Source organism: Hyperoodon ampullatus (assembly GCF_949752795.1).
Source record: "Hyperoodon ampullatus genome assembly, chromosome: 7".
In the NCBI taxonomy this organism is placed as follows: Eukaryota; Metazoa; Chordata; class Mammalia; order Artiodactyla; family Ziphiidae; genus Hyperoodon; species Hyperoodon ampullatus.
This window is the reverse complement of record NC_136920.1, coordinates 26,696,456-26,717,172: the sequence shown is the minus strand read 5'-3', so window position 1 is coordinate 26,717,172 and position 20,717 is coordinate 26,696,456. Positions and strand designations below refer to the sequence as shown.

The 20,717-nt window shown below is 42.5% G+C and overlaps 1 protein-coding gene across 9 annotated transcripts in view; it reads left to right on the top strand.

Moving 5' to 3' along the window:
- The window catches only part of CD44 (CD44 molecule (IN blood group)), a gene marked incomplete at its 5' end in the record, with an annotated part of 94,832 nt that extends 74,420 nt beyond the window's left edge, over positions 1-20,412 (top strand). For 5 of the 9 annotated variants that reach the window (XM_079707421.1, XM_079707419.1, XM_079707417.1 and 2 more), the window contains 7 exons: positions 366-467; positions 2,465-2,554; positions 3,431-3,637; positions 6,630-6,695; positions 11,034-11,105; positions 13,228-13,306; positions 19,472-20,412. In XM_079707421.1, the coding sequence (XP_079563547.1) occupies positions 366-467; positions 2,465-2,554; positions 3,431-3,637; positions 6,630-6,695; positions 11,034-11,105; positions 13,228-13,306; positions 19,472-19,676 (821 nt within the window). In that variant the 3' untranslated portion in view covers positions 19,677-20,412. The remainder of the gene's footprint in view (positions 1-365; positions 468-2,464; positions 2,555-3,430; positions 3,638-6,629; positions 6,696-11,033; positions 11,106-13,227; positions 13,307-19,471) is intronic. The other 4 variants (XM_079707422.1, XM_079707418.1, XM_079707420.1 and 1 more) reach the window with 3 other exon arrangements.
- Positions 20,413-20,717: the final 305 nt, after the last annotated feature.

Below are 20,717 nucleotides of genomic sequence, written 5' to 3'. Positions count from 1 at the left end.
GTCTTTTCTCCATGTGTCAGATCACTTGTGTAGAATGGGACAAGTCACACGTGGGTTATATTTCCATCTGTCTGCAAGGCTTGGGAGACCCATCATGTACTCATTTAGCATTCTTCCAGATTCAGCAAAAAAAGAACAAAAATTGTAGTTTTCATACAACTCAGCCTTTAAATGAAAACCAGTTATTTCCTGGGATGCTCTTTTGGAGAGATGATAATCCGTTTCAATTCTGGAGACATGAATCAGTATGTGCTTTCTTTCCTCTTATACAGGTTTGAATATAAGAATAATTTGTCTCTAGACCATAAACAACCCTCAGATAGTAGTTAGGAAATCAAGCAATAACACTGATTTAATTCCTTCAGATATGGACAACAGCCATAATACAACGCTTCAGCCTTCTACAGATCCAAACACAGGTTTGGTGGAAGACTTGGACAGGACAGGACCTCTTTCAGTGACAACTCGTAAGGATAATGACACTCGGTCTCTATTGATCTGTATTGCTGCATCAGCTCTTGCTCTCCTTAGCCCCGATGCAGGGCTTGGGCTTGGTGATGGGACAGCACATTCAGTGCTACATGGCTCAGCTCAGCTCAGAACATAAAAGCTGTCTTCATTTTCTATATTTTCTTGATGGTTCTTTAAATCTGATTATACCTTCATTTGTGGTGCTTTCCAGATTCAATGACTTTATGTTGAAACATAAAAAAAAGGATGTGGGACTCCATTCCACTTGATTTTCCTTTTCTGAGAAGTTATGAAAATTCAAGACCACAGCTAGGACAGTGGTGTCTCTATGCTTTAACTGACCAGCTCCTTTAGATTCCCATCTTTTAATCAAGGCAGAAGAGGGGTAGCCTTTTTTCAATGGTTGTAAAAACATGTTGTGGGGCCAGATAATCACAGAGAGTACGGAAATCACATCAGCCCACAGAGGAGGAGCAAGGCATGTTGTTGACAATTGACATAGGTTGCAGGGCCCGGGAACAAAAGAGGAACATTTGCTATATCTCTTCCTATCACTAAACATCTGGTAGAAACAATGCTAAACTTCTAGTTGCCTTAATGTCCACCACAGATACAGGGCTATCCTAGAGATCGCCATAAAGTCATTCATAATTTCTTGACTGAATATGAAAGAAATCCAGAATTAAGAGGGCCTCATTTCACTGTTTGCTACACATAATGGGCGGAGTCTTTTCATGTGAGCCCCTTTAGGCAAAGGGAAAAATCAGCAAGGACGTGTTAATTGTCAAGAATGTAAATAAGCATCAAAGGAGATGCAGATAAGCCTTAAAATGCTCCTTGACAATGGAGGGTCTCATATTCCTACTTTATGTCCCTGTTGACTTTTGTTCTGATGTTGGGTTTGGGATTTGGTGACTGTCTCTCTCCTGGTTGTAATATTTACTTGGTGGTAGACATGGCTTAGCGGTGTGCTTTATGGAGTGCTTGCACCTGTAACTCAGAGGTCGGTCCCTTTCTTAGAAGAACGCAAAAGAAATTAACTCAAAACAAAGCCATTTCAGATACGGGCAATGGTTCAACCTGAAATTGATATATATCAGTGAGGACCCTGTGTTTGCCCAGACAAGCGTTTCCTGGCATTTCAGGGCAGTGATGAGAATTCTCATCCACAGATGAGATCAAAAACCTAATAACTGGGGGCTTCCCTGGTGGCGCAGTGGTTGAGAGTCCGCCTGCCGATGCAGGGGACACGGGTTCGTGCCCTGGTCCGGGAAGATCCCACATGCCACGGAGCAGCTGGGCCCGTGAGCCATGGCCGCTGAGCCTGCGCGTCCGGAGCCTGTGCTTCGCAACGGGAGAGGCCACAACAGTGAGAGGCCCGCGTACCGCACAAAAAAACAAAACAAAACAAAAAAAAACCTAATAACTGAGTACAATGGTAACTTAATTTAATGTTCTTTAGAAGAGTCTTAAGTGTTTCCTTGTATAAATTTGATCTGAGTTACCTGAGCAAGTTATTCTAGATGAACTTCTGTCTCTTTTGTGGTTACATGTATACTACCTGTTATGATCATGTTTATTTTCCCTGTAGTCACGCTTCTTGACACACAGCTAAGGTGCTCTTGATGGCTGATAGGAACGCTGGGATTCAAACATTCCTTTTTCTTTGTCTCTGAGTTCTCTGATTTTCCTGAGTGACAGGAAGCAATGCTATAATTGGGCCAGGATGATCCAGGGTGGGCAAAGTTTTGGCCCAGATTTCACCTTAGCATTTTACCTTGTTTATTATACTGAAAAACAAAGCCAACTAGGGGCAAGGCAGAATTCTGTTGCGCATTTCTATCAGTCAGAGGAGAATGGTGTGCACAAACCTTGGTATTCCTATGCATCTACCCATCTGACACCACTATATTAGATCCTCCCTATCAGCAGATAACAGAGGGTTTGTTTCGTGACTACAAATTAATACTGGATTCATCCCTTATTGAAACAGAGCAGAGTGATACTCAGAGCTTCTCTACATCACATGGAGGCTTGGAAGAAGACAAAGACCGTCCCATGACTGCTACTCCAACATCTAGCAGTAAGGACTGTAAAGCCCAGGTGGCTTCAGCTATTGAAAAAAAAGTCAATGAACTATGGGTGCTTTTGCAGTGTCTTTGGTGGAGGTGCATCAGTTGGCTGTTGTTGTGCTCTTGCCCCTGATCAGAAGCTGTGGCTGGTGATGGTTCTCGGATTCTTCTGCTTTGTAGATCTCTTAGAAGCCATTGTATATTAAATGCAAACTATATTTTTTTAATCTTAAAGTTTGGTTTTCTTAAACTCCAGAGTTAGTGGCTTTGTTTAAAAATAACAGATCGCTTATGTTTGAGTTGGTGGAAAGATCTGAATTATATCACTCTCTATTTTCCTTGCATTAATAATATTATTTTGCCATTTATCCTCTGGACCATAAATACATGGTGCTGGTGACCAAGAAGCAGTGCCCTCTGGCAAAGGAAAGAATAATCAAAGTCTCAACGTCTTTGAAACTTTGCATTTGCTCTTCCAGTCGCAGGGGGCATAATTTTACCTGTCAGCTCAATAGCTTGTTTCTTCCACTTCATCAAAGGTGGGTCCAATTGGGTAAGAGCTCAAGATTATCGAGTACCTGAGTTGGCTTCAAGGTAACAGTTCTAGTGGCATAAACCTTATTTTAATAAGCCAGGTAGATGATGCAACAAATGTCTCTTCTAGATATTAGGATCACCAAAATCTCTTCCATTGAATGATGTCCAGGCGGTATTGATTGCAAAATATTGATTCTGTTCAATAGTGTAACAAACCACACTGTCTTTTGCTCCACGTTCACAAATAACAAGTGGAAAGCTTTTGCAGCAATTTCACGTTCAGAAGACAAGCACACGATTGGTGGTGGTCTTACACATGTGGGTTTACCATTGATTCCACCTCCACACAGATAGGAATGGTGGCAGAGGTGGCAGAAGAGGTGGAAATCTTTCTGAAGACTCAACTACTTCAGTGGAAGGTTACACTCCTTATTCTCCAGACACAAATGAATACAGAACCCTCATCCCAGTGACCCCTGCTAAGACTGGGTCCCCTGAAGTTACTGAAGTTACTATTGTTGGAGATTCTACTTCTAATGTTTATCTTTCTTTACCAGGTAATTTGGCCATTTGTTATCTGGTTTGCTTTCTCTATAGGGAGAAACAACACATCCTTTCATATTATAGGGAATGTCTTCTGTGTAGGCTGTGATTAGACTGATGTGTAACATGGGAATGGCTTTCACACAGATCATCATTCTAGTGCAATAGATTTATTTTAGATAATGTTTTCATTAGCCTGTGAAATTTCCATTTATTTTTTGTGACGATTGTTATGGCAGAATTTCTTTCTTTGTCTTCTTCCTGATCTTGTGATATATTTAGTTGAACCATATGAAGTGGATATTTTTGTAAGTAAAAGTAGTCAAGTGTCAATTTCATTTGATTCCACTAGTATATGCTGCCTATGTAGTAAGGTTTTACCCAACGTGTGCATAATTTCCATATACTAATATCTTTGCTCTGAAATTCTCTTTTATTGGTGATGGATATTGGTGAATTTTACTTTTGGTTAAGGGCTTATGGATAACCTCTTCTAACTATGTTGTACACTTAAGACTATATGATTCAATCTACTATTAATGACTAGGCACCCTTTCTCTTGTTGTGATGGCAAAGAGATGACTGAAGATGACTTATTCAATTAAGTTACACATGGAACTAGCAATCCTCCCTGCTTCCATTTTTGTTTCTCTGTTTGCATTAAGAAAGTAACATTGAAGAAAAGGAAACTGCAGAATACCCTGGCTAAGAAACTAAAATGGAACTCTCCCTGGTGCCAACTGTTCAAATATTCTTACCATTCAACCATTAAGGGATATTAAAGATTCATGATTTTAAACACACACATATATATATATATGGTAGCATATGTGTGTGTATATATATATAGTAGCATATGTCTTTTCCCATCCCCCTCCCTCTCAAAAGAAGAATAAATCTTATGAGAACCCAATATGTAAAACAGATAACAGCTGTGATACTGTGACTTGATGTGGGACAGAAAACCCAGAATGAGAATGCCACATGCTTGGCCTCTCTCCTAGAGCCCACATGCTTGGGCTGCCCATCCCAGGGCTTCAAGGAAAACAGTTTTAAAAAATACTAACTTCGGGCTTCCCTGGTGGCGCAGTGGTTAAGAATCTGCCTGCCAATGCAGGGGACACGGGTTCAAGCTCTGGTCCGGGAAGATCCCACATGCCATGGAGCAACTAAGCCCGTGCACCACCACTACTGAGCCTGCGCTCTAGAGCTGGTGAGCCACAACTACTGAAGTCTGCATGCCTAGAGCCCGTGCTCCGCAACAAGAGAAGCCACCACAATGAGAAGCCCGTGTACCGCAATGAAGAGTAGCCCCCACTTGCAGCAACTAGAGAAAGCCCACGCACAGCAATGAAGGCCCAATGCAGCCAAAAATAAATAAATTTTAAAAATATATACTAACCTCGACAGTATTGGCAAGACAAAAGCCCTTACATCCGTTGGTTCTTTATTCAGCATAGGTCTGCCCTCAGTTATTAAAAATTCCTAGCAGCAGTGTCAGTATTCTTCAGGAGAAATGAATCTTAGAGCACTGCCTGGTTTCTTATGGCAAAATAGAGCCCTTTATGCACCCAAATGAATTTAAATTTTAAATGGCAATTTTAATAGTTACAGTAGCCTCGAAGGATTACGTAATCTATTTGTTAGTAAATAAAATACTTCCTACAAAAATTGATATTTACATACCCTGATTCCTTCTACATTCTGTGCTGGTACAGACAGATTTTCCATGGTTCTTCATGGATTAAATGATCTATCACCCTTGGTTTTCTTCCAGAACACTCAGAAAGGCTCATTTCCTCCCATACATTTTTTTTCTCCGTCTTTTTGCTTGATGTTAAGAATGAAAACATCTGGAATTGTGGATGTGGTGATGGTGGTGGTGATAATGGTGATGGTGGTGGTGGTATTGGGGGTATTGGTGTTCAGCATTTCAGCAAATGCTGTTTTCAGTTTTTCTAACCATCAGCCGAGGAACAAAACAATCTATCTCCCCCGTGCAATTACATAATAGATTACAGGTCACCTATGTCTGCCTTGTCTAAAAAAGGACATGGTGAAGATCAGACTACTGTGTATTCCTTATAAGAACCTTTCATAATGGGTGACCATAGCCATTTTATGAACTGTTGTCCTGTGTTGTTTCGCTTTAAGATTCCATTATAGTTTTGGAAAATGTGTGGGGAGGAGGGAGAAGATTGAGAGTTCCCATATGCTGAACCCAAGATTTGACCTGTGGATCCAGATTTTAGCAATTCATAAACTTGCCTCAGCCTAAAGCCTTTTGGTGATGGATGTTTGAGAAGATGGGATTATAGTAACTCTTGGTGTTAAAAATACAGATTTAATTTTGGGGAAGTATTATTTGGAACATAGTCTATTAACCAGGTGCACCTTAGCCACAGGTTAGTTATCATCTCCCCATTTCTTTTTCACTTATTTTCAGACTCTTTTTCTATAAATAAGCAGTTGACTTTTCTCTTTGAATCCTTACATGATTCAACCCCAAGATCCCTTATTGCACACCAAAACCTTTTTCTATTTCCTGCCTCAGAGAAATCTCTTGAAATGTCTCATGCCGTAAGCCACAGACTACACGCATTCCCAGTGATCACGTTTGTCATGATCCAAAGCATATAGTCCTTATTTCAAAGACACCGTATCAAATCCCCACCTCACACTTGCCAAGACCTCATAATATTTTTGGTAGAGTGTTACAGTTTGGGGATTTTTACTAAAGCCACACTTCCTATGGTCATCCTTGCAGGTCTGTGCTGTCGCAGTTTTTAAAATTTTGATTAAAGCTCTAGACCGCTCATCAGTAGATGAAGCAATGAACAATATTTCATATTGTGGACCCATTCAAAGCTCCTTTGTCATTGTTTTTGGCCACCTTTAAAAGGCTAAACTTTGTGATGGGCTCTGTGGAAATGCACACGTGAGGAAAAGCAGATGGCGGTGTAACTGAGCACACAGTACTGAATCTCCGTTTATTGCTCCTTACAGAAGACCAAGACTCATCCCATGACCCCAGCGGGAGGTTCTATACAACTCATGGATCCGAATCAGCTGGTGAGTTTGAGCTGCTTTAGTCATTTATTGTTATTGTTGTTGAACCTGCTGATTATTAATGAAGTATGAGTCAGTGTCTCCTGAAGAGTGGTTCTCATACGTTCTTTGCATGCATCACAGTCACGGGGAGGGCTTATTCAACTACGTTGCTGGGCCTTATCCTTAAAGTTTCTGATTTGGTAGGTCTGGGGTGGAGCCCAAGCATTTGTATTTCTAATAAGTTCTCTGGTAATGCTGATTCTGCTGGGACAGGGACTCCACTTTGAGAACTACTGCTTTCAAGAAAATTCTTCCATCTGAAAGGATCAAGAAGAATTCAGGCAGGCGCTCAGTTGAACATTGCATTACACCAGAGCGATTAAGAACATGGGTTTTGGAGAAAGAACGGCCTGGGTTTGATTCCAACTCCTCCACATGCTAACGAGAGACCTTGTTTAAAGGATCTGAGACTCGATTTCCTAACCAATAAAATTGGGATAATAATAATTGTCACAGGGTGTTGTTTTAAAGACTAAATGATGTATACTTGTAAAGCATTTAGCATAACCTCCCCTCCCCGAACATGGCATAATAGCTAGCCTTTATTGAGGATTTACTGTGTGCTGGTGGCATTGTTCTAAACACTTTACATGTATTAGGTTGGACCATATGAAACTGCCATTTCTGTAGGTCAACAGTCAAATATCAGTGATTTCATATGTTTCATCTATTATTAACTCATTTAATTATGTCAGTACTATTATTATCCCAGTATTACAGATGAGGAAACTAAGGCTCAGAGAGGCTAAGCAACCTGGCTGAGTTAACATGACTAGTGAGCTGAGTGGTAGAGCCAGGTTTCAAGCCCAGGGGTCTCGTATTGCCTCTAGAAGCAGGATCTGGAGAAAGTACCCTGTCATGACCATCATTACTGCCGTAATTACTGTAATGATCACACCCCTAGAAACATTACTCCAGGCAGCAAAAGTAGGCCATAAGGCAGGTTGACTTGTGACCACTGATGCTGGGGCTACTGAAAGGTTCTGCCAGTGCAGTCTCACTGTGGTCTCCTTGACAGTCACCAGTCCAGGTGACCCCATGCAAACCAGGTAAGCCATATGAACTATTGTCCTCCCCTTCATGCCCAAGTGGGAGCAGGGTTACTTCCAGGCTTGAAGATTCACACACTTACAGCAAATATGAAGATGGATATTTACATGGTGGCTTCAGTAATAACCTATACTGTAAGAGCACAGGGATGTAAGGGCCTAGTAGAAATGCTCCTAAAATAAAGACAGAAGTCCCAAGCTCTCTGGGGACCTTGGGTGGGGCACTTAGCCTTTCCCAGCTTCAATTTATTGGTAAAAGGAGATCAGAACCCTGGCCTCTGTTACCTCCTAGAGTTCTTGTGAAGAGCGTGTGGTATCAGGAATTTGAAAGTGTTTTGGAAATGATATGGATCTCTGACTAAAAGGAAGTGCTCTTTAAAATCAAGAGACCCCAGCCACTCCAAGTGTGGTCCCTGGACCAGCAGCAGGGACATCACCTAAGAGCTGGCTGGAGATGCAGACTCCCCAGTCATCCCAGACCAACTGAATGGAGAGCTGCATTTTAACTAGGCCTCCCCCACCCCTCCCCCACTAGGTGGTTTGTATGTATATTGAAGTTTGAGAAGCACTGTCTTAGACTTCTTCCTCACGGTCAGAGCCAGTTGAATGATCTCTGTGCATATGTCTTAGATTGGATCTCACCTCCCAACTGCATTGTCAAGCGTCCCTCTTTGCAGAACTTCCCCAGCCAGCCCTACCCGGGCTAGATTTGCAGGCCTCTAGGGCACAAGGCGAGGCAGCCTGCTGTGTCTTGTCCATCTTCCTCCGTCTTCTTTGGCTCTTGCTTGAAGTGAGAATCAGGTGGGCGGGAGCAGTCTCTTTTGTTTGCCTCCTGTGCAGGTGTGTATTGTTCAAACGGTAGGTTTCATCTGGTTGTACACACACCCAGATCTTTCCTTGCTGGGGGCACTTTTTTGAAAATCAAAATAGAGATAGTGATCCATTAGTGGCCTCCCATTCAAATATCAAAGGCTGCTATGAGTCAGAGAAAGACCAGTGAGAGTGGCTGTACCTCTTAGGTGGTTTTCAAGGCAAGGATCTCTAGTTTAGATGGCCAGTATCCCATGACCTGTACAGGCAAACACCTGCCAATAATGACCAAGGCCTCTGGGAGGCAGCTAGAGGAAGCCCCTTGGACTCCTTCTGAGGTTTGTAAAGTAAAAGGCCACTGTCAAAATGGCCTGCTGAAACAGCCAGATGTCTGGTAGACTTTGTTTTGCTCCATTTTGAGCTTCACAAGAACATCAAATTGCATAAACAGAAGCCATTCTACCCAAAATAACCACAGCCATCAAAATTTCAGAGTCCCCTATGCACAGTCTACAGTTTGACCCTCTGAAAAAAGACCATTTAAGGCCTGGCCATCTTCATTCATTGGTTAGCCAAGCAGACTTCCTTGGTTTTTTTCTTGGAAGCCTTCAGGATTCTGCAGTGGGGTCCTATTGGGTAGGGAAAAAGAGTTGATTTTAGTGGGGATTTTTCACATTTTGCTTTGAAGCAGTGGAGGAAGCACAAAACACACACACACACACACACACACACACACACCAAAACTTTCATTTGGGTGAGTGTCCTTCACAAGATGTCTTAGAAGTTTCTTTTAAAACATAATTCCTCCGTCATTTTGTTTATTTATTTATTTTTGGCTGTGCTGCGTCTTCGTTTCTGTGCGAGGGCTTTCTCTAGTTGCGGCAAGTGGGGGCCACTCTTCATCGCGGTGCGTGGGCCTCTCACTATCGCGACCTCTCTTGTTGTGGAGCACAGGCTCCAGACGCGCAGGCTCAGTAGTTGTGGCTCAGGGGCCTAGTTGCTCCGCGGCATGTGGGATCTTCCCGGACCAGGGCTCGAACCCGTGTCCCCTGCATTAGCAGGCAGACTCTCAACCACTGCGCCACCAGGGAAGCCCCTCCTCCGTCATTTTGATGAACCTCCCATTCTGACTTGTGGATTCTTTATCTTGTGATACTTCCTGTTCCTTCCAGTTTGAGATCCTTTATTTGTCTCCTTATTTGGTTTTGTAGCAGTAGAAAATGTTGTCTTCTAAGCAATGCATGTTTCAGGAATACATTAACAGGCACTCTCCTTCGGGTGATTTTTCACAGACAGAGGGGGCCATTGCCCCTCCCACCCCAAATCCTTATTTTTTAATACCTATATTTATATCTATTGAAGATATTGGACGTGGTTTTTAGATTTGTTTTCGACTACCTGGAGCATTTGAATCCCCTAGGGATCTTGTTAAAATGAGGATTCTGAGGTTTGGGATGAGGCCTAAGACTCTGTATTCCCAGCAAGCTCCCACGTGATCTTGCTGGTCCAGGGTAGCAAGGTCCTAAAATTAAAAACAGAAAATTGTAATGTTACTGTGTGCAAGCTTGTACTGCTCGCTGCATGACAGGCCAATAAATCAAGAGATGAGGTGTTGGGGCAAGGAATAGTGACTTTATTCAAAAAGCCAGCAGACCGAGAAGATGGACTGGTATCCCAAGGAACGACCTTGCCTGAGTTAGAATTCAGGCTTCTTTTATCCTAAAAGAGGAGGGAACAAAGTCAAACTTTTCCTGGTTTCTGGTCAGCCTCCCAAGGGGATGTGTTAATTTCTTCCTTCCTGCAGTCATTCACAGGTGAGGCTGATCAGAATGTTTCCTATGAGTGAAACAAAGATATTTTACCATAATGCTCATTCCCTGGGAGGCAGGGTTACCAAAGATGGGCCATTATATATAATTTAAGCTTATAGGTAACATCCCTTTAGTGACTGACTTGTAATAGAAACAGAGGTTCTTCCCTATTACAGTAACTGCACACAATTACCATTCTTGTGCACTTCTTTAAACCTCTGTAAAATGATGATGAAGTAGATTCTATTATTACTCCATTTTATGAGTGAGAAAACTGAGACCTAGAGAGGGATGACTTGACCCAGCAGATGTTGCTGGCAAGAGACAGAAGTATGGCTTGAATCCAGGGCTGTCCTGCTTTACAGCCTCTTAAACACTGCATAGTACTGCTGCTGAGAATTCTCATGCTCTTGTAGAAAAATAACATTTCCAAACCTTAGCCTTAATCAAACCGAGTTTTTCTGGGAAGGTGTTTTTTCATGCAACACATTATAAATGTCTGTGGCTTGAATCTATAAATAGCTTTACAGTGATGCAGCACATAGAGATTGGCCCTATGTGCTACTCGGTAAGGAACTTGTGGTTATACGTGCCAAACTTTGGTTGAGAGATGTTGTTTTTCTCTTTAGGACACTCAAGTGAGAGTCAGGAACGTGGGGCAAACACAACCTCAGGTCCTATGCGGAAACCTCAAATTCCAGGTGAGTTTTGAGCTGTGAAGGAAAAATAATGTTAAAAGTGGGTCTCTCTGAATGTCCCAGAAAGGAAGCAGAGACCAGCTAGAAAACGTATTCTCCTGCATGTCTAACCTTGAAGCTGATGGCCCCTCTTTTCAAGCTAAAGGCTGAATGAGAGCACCACAGCCTCTTGGTGGGAAAGGATGGAACATTCCTTTTTTCCTCGGTCCCACAGATTGACTGAGCTCCTATTGAGACCTGTCCCTGGTCTGTCCCAAAGAAGCGCCATGTTAGTTACTACAGCTTCCTTCCCAAATGAGTGATCACCCCAGGGACTCCTTGTCATCCCCTGATCCTTCCTATCCCAGTCCAGTTATCTCTTTACTTCCGGGTTTGGGGTGAAGCGTGTAAATTTCCCCTTGCATTGCAGACAACGGGGAGATATAAGGGTCATGTTAGGCGGAGAGAGAATATTCTTCTGGCATAAAAACTAAAAGAAAAACTACTTTTTCTCGAGGGACAGTCTTTACTGATCCAGACAGAAGAAAGTGTCAGAATGTGTGATGTGCAGCGAGAAGCCTGGGCCACTTGGCTCCCTTCAGCATCAGGATTTAAGGCATTTGAGGCAAATTCTTTATTCGACTTGGGCTCAAAACTGGGCATTTGTAAAGGGGGATTACAATAAAGGAAGGTTTTTCCTAGGGTTGTAAATGACTCTTTTAACTCTCTGCTCTTCAGAGGTCTCCAGACTGAGCCTCCCTTGGGGAGAGAGAAGAACGTGGTATGGGCCGCGTCCCCTTACCTCAGCTTACCTGAGCATAGCACGTGGAGAGAGGGAGTGGGCTGAGGGGGTGGGTGGGATGCAGTTTGCTATAATCAGGCAGCAAGATTTTCCCCAGCACTAGTGAGAGTGAATATGGAGCATCTCAGGGCTGGAACCCTGGGAAAAGAACAGAAATAGTAACTTCCTGTCAGCCTCCACACCTCCTAACTCTACCTCCCTCCCCAAACTCATCTAACCAGGGAGAGGTCAGAGGCAGTACTGAGCAGGTCATCAGAGGAGAATCAAGCTTCCTAAAGAAGAATGGCCAGTGAATGGCTTCCCATTTTTCTTGTTCCTTAAGCTTTAGTTCATTGCGTGGATATAGGGCCCACTTTGCAATTGACTTGCAAATTGTCAAGTCATATTTTAATCCTACTAAAGCTTGGTTTTAAAACATATAAATAACATTTTATTGGTCTACAAGTGATACATTAATTTTTGGAGACATTTTTGAAAATACAGCTAAACAAAAGGGTAAAAATATAAATCCCTTATTATCTACCTCACCATCCAGAAATACCATGGTTACCATTTTCATGTATGCCCTTTCTGTTATTTTTCAATCTAATTTCTATACAAACTTGTAATTATACACACTGTTTAGTAAACTACATTCCCAACTGGTTGGCTACAGCTTTCCAATGTCATTAAATACTCTTCCCTTGTATCTTAATACACAATACAATGGATGTACCCTAATTCATTTAACCAGTCCCTAACTGTTGGATAGTAGGTTGTTTCCAACTTTACTATCACAAATAGCACAGTAATAAACATCTTTATAGCTAAGTCTGAGGTCCTATATATTCCTAGAAGTGTTAATGATGGATCAAAGGCTGTATATCTTGAAGGATTTTGATAAGTTTTGCCAAATGACCCCGCCCTATACACACAGGACTGTCCTTTTTCCCACCCTCTAGTGGCCTCCATTTTTGTTCCTTAATAAAATGTAAGGTGGATGCTCTCATATAGGAAAGGAATGTTCCTTTTAAGGGATGTTCCTTTAATTTATTTAATAACATTGCACCAAAGGCACCTACAAGTTCCCACAGGTCATTCTACACATTTTTGGAAACGTGTTTTTCTTGGGGGGACTTGGAAATCTTGACTGATGATAAGAGATGAAAACAAGAGTCCTGTTGGGCAAAGATGTATAGCAAAATGATTCTTCCAGTATTATCTGGCTATTGACTGGACCTTTGGTTGGACCCATGTATAGAGCTGACTGTAATTCTTTTTTTGGACCAGGTCAATTTATAAAGTACATTTCTGTTTTCACAAGCTTATTTCCCAAGTTCATGGATATCTTTTGCTTCCCAACAGAATGGCTGATCATCTTGGCATCTCTCCTGGCCCTGGCTTTGATTCTTGCAGTTTGCATCGCTGTCAACAGTAGGAGGAGGTAAGGGGATGCTCTTCAGGGCCTTCAACCTTGAAAGGGCATCATTTAAACTTGGGCTGTATAACTACTAAGTATAAAACAGATAAGCTACAAGGATATATTGTACAACACTGGGAATATAACCAATATTTTATATTAACTTTATACAGAGTACAATCTATAAAAATATCGAATTACTATGTTGTATACCTGGGACTAATAGAATATTGTAAGTCAACCATACTTTAATCTAAAACTAAAAAGCCTTAGGTGATATGTCCTTGCTACTCAGAGTGTAGCCCCTGGAACCAGCAGCCTCCGCGCCCTGGAAGCTTGTTAGAAAGGCAGCATCTCAGGCCCTACCCCAGACCTCCTGTATCAGAGTCTGTGTTTTGATAAGACCTAAGGGATTCATGTGGACAGTACAGTTTAAGAAGCTCTGCTCTGGCATACTTCTTAGAGAAAGGAGACTGTGATTATTTGGACATCTGCTTTTAAATAGTGGTTGACTTTTTTGTGGTTCTTAATTTTGGGGGGGTTAAGCCCATGGAGACTCTATGTGATGAAAGTCGTGCAATATCTCACCAGGAAGACATAAAAGATATATTCATTCATTGATTCATTAAACACATATTTATTGTGAATTCATAGTGCACAAAAACGCTATATAGAGATTCAAGGGTTGGCCCTTTATCCTCTCTGAGGCCCCTAGAAACTTCTAGAACCCTTACCTAAAGTAGGCATTGGGTTTGTGTTTTTATTTGCTGAGTTTTTTTTTTTTTTTTTGGAATGACAGTATTTTCTGCTTTCTGGAAGCTGTCATTGAAAGGATTCAGGTTATGGCCTAGGTAGAGTTCCCTGAGACTGAGGTGTATGAGACAATAAAAAACTTTCCTTAGGGAAGTCTGAAAAACGACAGCTCCCTAGAACTGGCATGTGGGCTGTTTTCATACTGTCAAACGTCCCCTCTCTCCTACCTCAACCAAGGCCTATCGTTTTGGAACGTACACAATGCATACACCTGATTGAGCTGTGACCAGGCTCTAGAAATAATGCTACCTAAAATGAAGTGAAGGAGAACGGTAATTCTAGCATCAGAGGAAATGAGCTTTCACAGGGGTATTCCAGAAGTGTAATGCTAAATTTCCTGTTCAAGATGTTCTAAAGAGCCACGATGTTTCTCCAAGCAAATGCAGAGGAACATTTAACCTTTGGTAAACATGCCTTGAGGTTTCTTCTTATAAGGCAAAAGAATCTTACATCCAAGTGGGACCACACTGATTGTATCACTAGATCATCTAACAGGCCAGAAAATGCCCCTCCATTTGGGGAAAGGCCTGGAGAAAATTCTAGAATCTTTCTTGTTGGCTTTTGGAAAGCAAGAAACAGCTCATTTCATTGCCATGTTACAGCCCATGCAGTATCTCTACTTATCGGAGAAATCAAATAATGTCATTTTACACTGGTACAAGTTAAAGAAAGTGCTTTTAAAGTTGAATAGCTGTGTTGCCATCTGTACCTTTGAGGGCATAAAAAAAAATTAGTCATGATAGCCAATTGTATAAGGAACAAAAACTAGGAAAATAAATCTGAAAGACCTCCTAGAAGTCTCCCATGACTAAATGGAAAGAGATTTTTTTTTTTAGTTGAATTTAAATAATGCGATTTGAGGGAGCCCTTACAAAGAGTCTTTATACTTTCCCTCGGCCTCTGTGTTTTCTCCTAGATGACTTTTGCTCAATTAAATATGAATTTCCTATTGTCAGAAATCAACCCTTTTGTTCCAGGCCCTAGAATGCACCACTTCTGCTCACATATACAGTCCATAAGCTTTGTGCACGTCACCATAGAAACGTTGGCCTCAGATGCTCTCAGCGTGGGGGAGAACTTGGAGAAGCATCTCAGTTGTCCCCAGAGCAGCTGGAGTCCCTGCAGTGTAGCTGGTTAGCTCCTGTGTCACTTCTCATCATGTCTGCAGCAAAAATGGGCCCCCTTGCTTTCCTCCTCCTCCTGCCAAGACCAGTGGTCACCCTGGCAACAGGCAAACAGGGGCACACAGGAGCTGGCACAGCAAGTGTCTCACAGGGAAAGTAGCTGCTTGGATGCTGTAAATTACTATGTCCTGATTTGATAATCAAAAACAGATTTGCCACGTAGCTAACGGGTGGTTAACAGCTGCACAGGCCCCTGAATGTGCAGTGTGTTTCTAAAGCTGCCAGCCCATTTCTAATCCTCTTAAAAGGCTGAGGCCTTTCTGCTTTGCACGTTGCATTATAGAGGGACACAGAATCCTGTTTTCATCAAAGAAAGTTTGGTTGAGGATAAGAAGCCTACAGCAGCCATTCAGTTATTCAGCAAACCTCTTTTGAGGGGTGGTTACGACAGTCAACACTGCAGAGAAGAGGAAGACATTAAAACGAAAAGGGTACCATCCCTTCTCTGCAAGAATCTTGAGCTTTCGTGACACCATTGGCCTGTTGAATTTGAGTCAGCTAATGTTTATTGAGAACATTCTCTGGGCCAGGCCCTGTTATGTGAATTACAGTTAAAAGATAAAAGTGGAAAAGCATTAATTGCTGAAGTGGAGGTGGGAGAGTTAAACATGGGCTCCCATGAGGAAGTGATCCGTGAGTTCCATCATCTTAAAGCTGTAGCAGTGTAGCTCACTGTAATCTCTGCTCACCCAATCTCCTTCTGCCCTCTACAGCAGAGCTGTCCAGTATAACTTTCTGTGATGACAAAAGTGTTCCACATTTGTGCTAATACACAACCACTAATCACTTGTGGCTACTGAGCACTCATAATGTGGCTAGTTCGACTTAAGGAGTGAATTTTAGGGCTTCCCTGGTGGCGCAGTGGTTGAGAGTCCGCCTGCTGATGCAGGGGACATGGGTTCATGCCCCGGTCCGGGAAGATCCCACATGCCGCAGAGCGGCTGGGCCTGTGAGCCATGGCCGCTGAGCCTGCATGTCCAGAGCCTGTGCTCCGCAACAGGAGAGGCCACAACAGTGAGAGGCCCGCGTACCAAAAAAAAAAAAGTGAATTTTAAATTTTATTTCGTTTGAATTAGCTTAAATTTAAATAGACACATCTGGCTGGTGGCTACTGGATGGAATGGCAAAGCTCCAACACAATGCAAAATAAATCTCTAAATATCTTTAAGGACTGTCAGGTAGAAGAGACAGGAGGTCAGTTGTTAAGTTACTCCCCACCCACCCAAGTCTTTCAGGATAAATCCCCCCATGCCCTAAAGATATGTTACCTGGGTTCTAAACCCCACCCGCTCCTGGCCAGGCTTCGGTCTGGTATCCTCTACATCGTGTCGTCACTGCATCCTCAGCTAATGCCTGAGATTGAAGGGGAAAGGAGATACAGGCAAGAGGCAGTTCAGTAAAAATCTCTGACCTTTAGAGTCATAAAGTCATAAAGTTGCAGATCCGGTGTAGTTCCTGCCATACCTAGCGGGGTAGCTTCGCGTGATATGCTCGACTTCTTGGACTCAGAAAAGAGGTTAGCTGGATCACCTCTGAAGTACCCTCAGCTCTAATGTTTCTTTTAACATTCCTATAACTAATAAGAATGAAAAAAATTAGAACTTGCTTTTTAAAAGTGCTTATGAAATGCCCGGAGCACCAAATATTGGGCTGAGTTATTTATGAGCATCACCCTTCCCTCCTGAAATAACTCAGACAAAAAACAGAGACCATGAATCCAAAGGGAAATGGGGTCAGGACCAAACCCAAGCCCAATATTCCTAAGCCCTGCACGTTGAATGTTACCCACTTTCAAAGTCAGCTTCGTTTAGGGTAATAACATTACTCCCCACTTCACCCCCTTGCACAAACATTCTTTATGAGTATAAATCACTTCCCTGCAATATTTCATCCAACCTCTCAAGTACACATTAGGTAGGTGAATGGGATTTACTTTAATAAGACACCTTTTCTCCAAAAAACATCTGATGCAAACTATTATATATAGAATGGATAAACAACAAGGTCCTACTCCATAGCACAGGAAATTGTATTTAATATCCTGTGATAAACCACAATGGACAAGAATATGAAGAAGAATGTATATGTATATATGTATGTATAACTGAATCACTTTGCTGTACAGCAGAAATTAACACAACATTGTATAAATCAACTACACTCAATAAAATTGAATTTAAACAAAAAACTATCGAAAACAAAGAACATATGAGATACCCCCTGGCAATCTGAAAAAACATAAGCAGCGTCCACCTTTGGCCTTTTCCATCATCTTCAGAGTAAATATAACAAGGTGGGTGGAGGTAGCCAGAAGAAACAAACCAAACACATTTCATATGGCTCTGGTTATATTAACAATTACAGCAAGTGCTTCTTGAATATTTACTGTGTTCCAGATACTGTTCTAAGTGCTTATCCAAGGCCTCGGTTTCCTCACCCCACGTTGTTCAGAAGAGCAACAAATAAAACAGTGGTAGACTTATGTATCCAGTGCCAGGCTCTGTTTCAAAGGATTTTCACAATCCTTTGACACTGGTACTCTGAACAGCCTGGTGTTACAGATAAGAAAGCTGAGGTTCAGAGAAGTGAAGTGAGTTGCCCCAGGTCACACAGCGTTAAGGTCCCCAAACCAGGCCTTCCAAGCCCCTGCTCTTGTCTATGTGGACTGCATCCATATGTCCAGCCTCACAGACCATCACAAGTCAAGCATTCTTCTTCCCCCAACCCCTCATCAACCGTCATGCCAGAGAAGACAGGGTCAACCTGCTATTCAGGATGTATAATGTCTACTTCCCCAAACAAGGGATTAAAGTTTATGGCCTTGGCAGTCCCAGAGGGAATGGCCCATGATCATGAATAATAGAAGCTTTGTCTGTACAACTCCAAATATCCAGTGGCAAAGTGAACAATTCCGACTTCATACTGTTTCCAAATCTCCAGATGGTTAGTAGCCTGAATAGAGTGTGGCAGAGCCCAGGCTTTTGGTCATAAAAGCCTAGATTTGAATATTGACTCAGTTCCTCAAGCTAGTTTCTAAACCTCCCTGAACCTCAGTTTCCACTGCTGTATAATGGGAATAACAGCTGCTTTGTGAGATTATTGTAAGGATTACATGAAATTACATGCAAAGTGCCTGGCATTCAGGAGGTGTCCAATAAATGCTAGCCCATTTCCCCTCATCCCCACTCCATGTGTAGTTGTGAGGGTCTGCACCTTTGCTTTTGTTTAAGCAGCATCTGACTTCTAGATGTGTGGCAATGATTATGTTACAGGAAAGAGGAAGCATTGTGTCAGGCTGGGTATGATAAGGCAATGCTCTGACCCAGCAACAAGGCCAAGGTCATGCTCTTCCATAGAAGACCTTCTGCATTTGAATCTTAAGTAATGTTACTGAGAAATCTTAAGGTAATAGTGAACAACTTGCCTAGGAGGTAGTTAAACCTCCTATATCCAGGGTTATACAGCAGTTAACCAATGTTAAGAGGAAAATCAATATGGCCTTATACTTCTAGAAAAGAGTTGTCTCATTCGTCTCGGTACTTGCAGTAATAACCCGGACAAGGCCCACAACGTGTTGACCGGAAGAGGAAGGAATGGGACTTCCTTGAATATGTAAATCAGGATGATTTACAGTCGTTCCGTTGATGGTTTATCTGAGCCTGCAGAAACGGCTGGAGTTTAAAAGAGGCAAACATTTCCTTTCCCTAGTATGGTGGAAGAAGAATTAGAACTTGGGAGTCAGACACACCGGGGTTTGAATCCCAATTCTTTTAGTATTTGTTGAATAACCTGGGGCAAGTTATGGAATTTTCTGAGCCCCAGGATTTCTTTGGCTGTGATAATGGGATAATAATAGCACTGGCTTCCCAAAGCTGTGACCACTGATTCTCAAACTGAAGTGCACATCAGAAAGCCCTTGAGGGTTTGCTAAACCACAGACCCTGGGCCCCTCTCCTCGAGTTTTCTGATTCAGTATGTCTGGGGTGGGGCTGAGAATTTGCATTTTTAACAAATTTACAGGTGATGCTTTTGCTGCTGGTTCAAGGACCTCACTTTGAGAAGTGCCACTTGTTAAGAGTCAGTAGGATGAAACATACTCAGACTGTCATCAACTGTAGTGATGGTGGCAGTGACAGTGATGATGATAATTGGGTCATTGCACCATTTCTCTTGTGATATTTTAAATTATTAGGTGTGGGCAGAAGAAAAAGCTGGTGATCAACAATGGCAATGGCACTGTGCAGGAGAGAAAGCCCAGCGGACTCAACGGAGAAGCTAGCAAGTCTCAGGAGATGGTGCATTTGGTGAACAAGGAGTCGTCAAAGACCCCAGACCAGTTTATGACCGCAGATGAGAGGCGGAACCTGCAGAATGTGGACATGAAGATTGGGGTGTAACACCTACTCCATGACCTTGGAAAGAAACCATTGTCAGAGACATAATCTTTACAGGGAGCTGGGACACTTCACAGATGCGATGTGCTACTGATTGTTTCACTGGGGATCTTTTTTCAGCATAAAATTTTCTATTCCTTTTTGGGGTTTTTTGAGTGTGTGTTTTGTTTCTTAAAGTCAGTTCCAATTTATAAAAACAGCATTGCTTTCTGAAATGAGGGCCCAGTTAATAATCGGCAAGAATTTGACTGTCCCAGTTCCCACCTAGAAGCCTTTCACCCCACCCTGGGGTGTGCTATGGACGGCTTCTAGCAAAAGCCACACATCCATCTTCCTGATCTTCAACCTTCCCTCCACCGCACCGACCAGGGAACAGCCACCGGCTAAGGACATCCCCCAGGGCTAAGAGGGATTGGTCCCTGGGAGGAAATTTGAATGGGTCCATATTGCCCTTCCAGCAGCCCAATCCCTGGGCATTTCTTTCCAGTGGGGTAGGGGAAGGGGGTGCACTGGTCACACATCCCCTTCTACAGACCCCCTGGAAAATTTTCAGATGCTTCTGGAAAATACCCAAAAGGTGAAGCTATTTATCTGTAGTAAGCTATTTATCTGTGTTTTTGAAATATGAAACCCTGGAGATCCTTTGATCAGAATGATTATTTTGTTGTTGTTACTTTGTCAGAAGCATAAAAAGGTTTACGCTAATTCATAATAAACATCTGTACTCCTTCCACTTTAACCCTTTGTGCTGTGATCCTTCAGTTTCTTAACCAGCAAAGTCTGGGTCCCGACAGCTCATCAGGGAGACATGAGAGGGTCCTCCTTACAGCTCTTCATCTCAGAGCTAAGCCCCCAGTCAGGCTCACTCACCCAAATCTCACAGAGGATCAAGGCAGATAGCATTGTTTTATTTCTGATGCTCTGAAGGCATTCTGTCCTGTCTTAGAACCAGAATTGTGAGAGGAGGAGCTTCAGCTGCTCTTAGGTATTAACGGCTACCTAGTCTCTCCCCTGAAAGGCTGTAAAAAGTCACATCAAATTTGC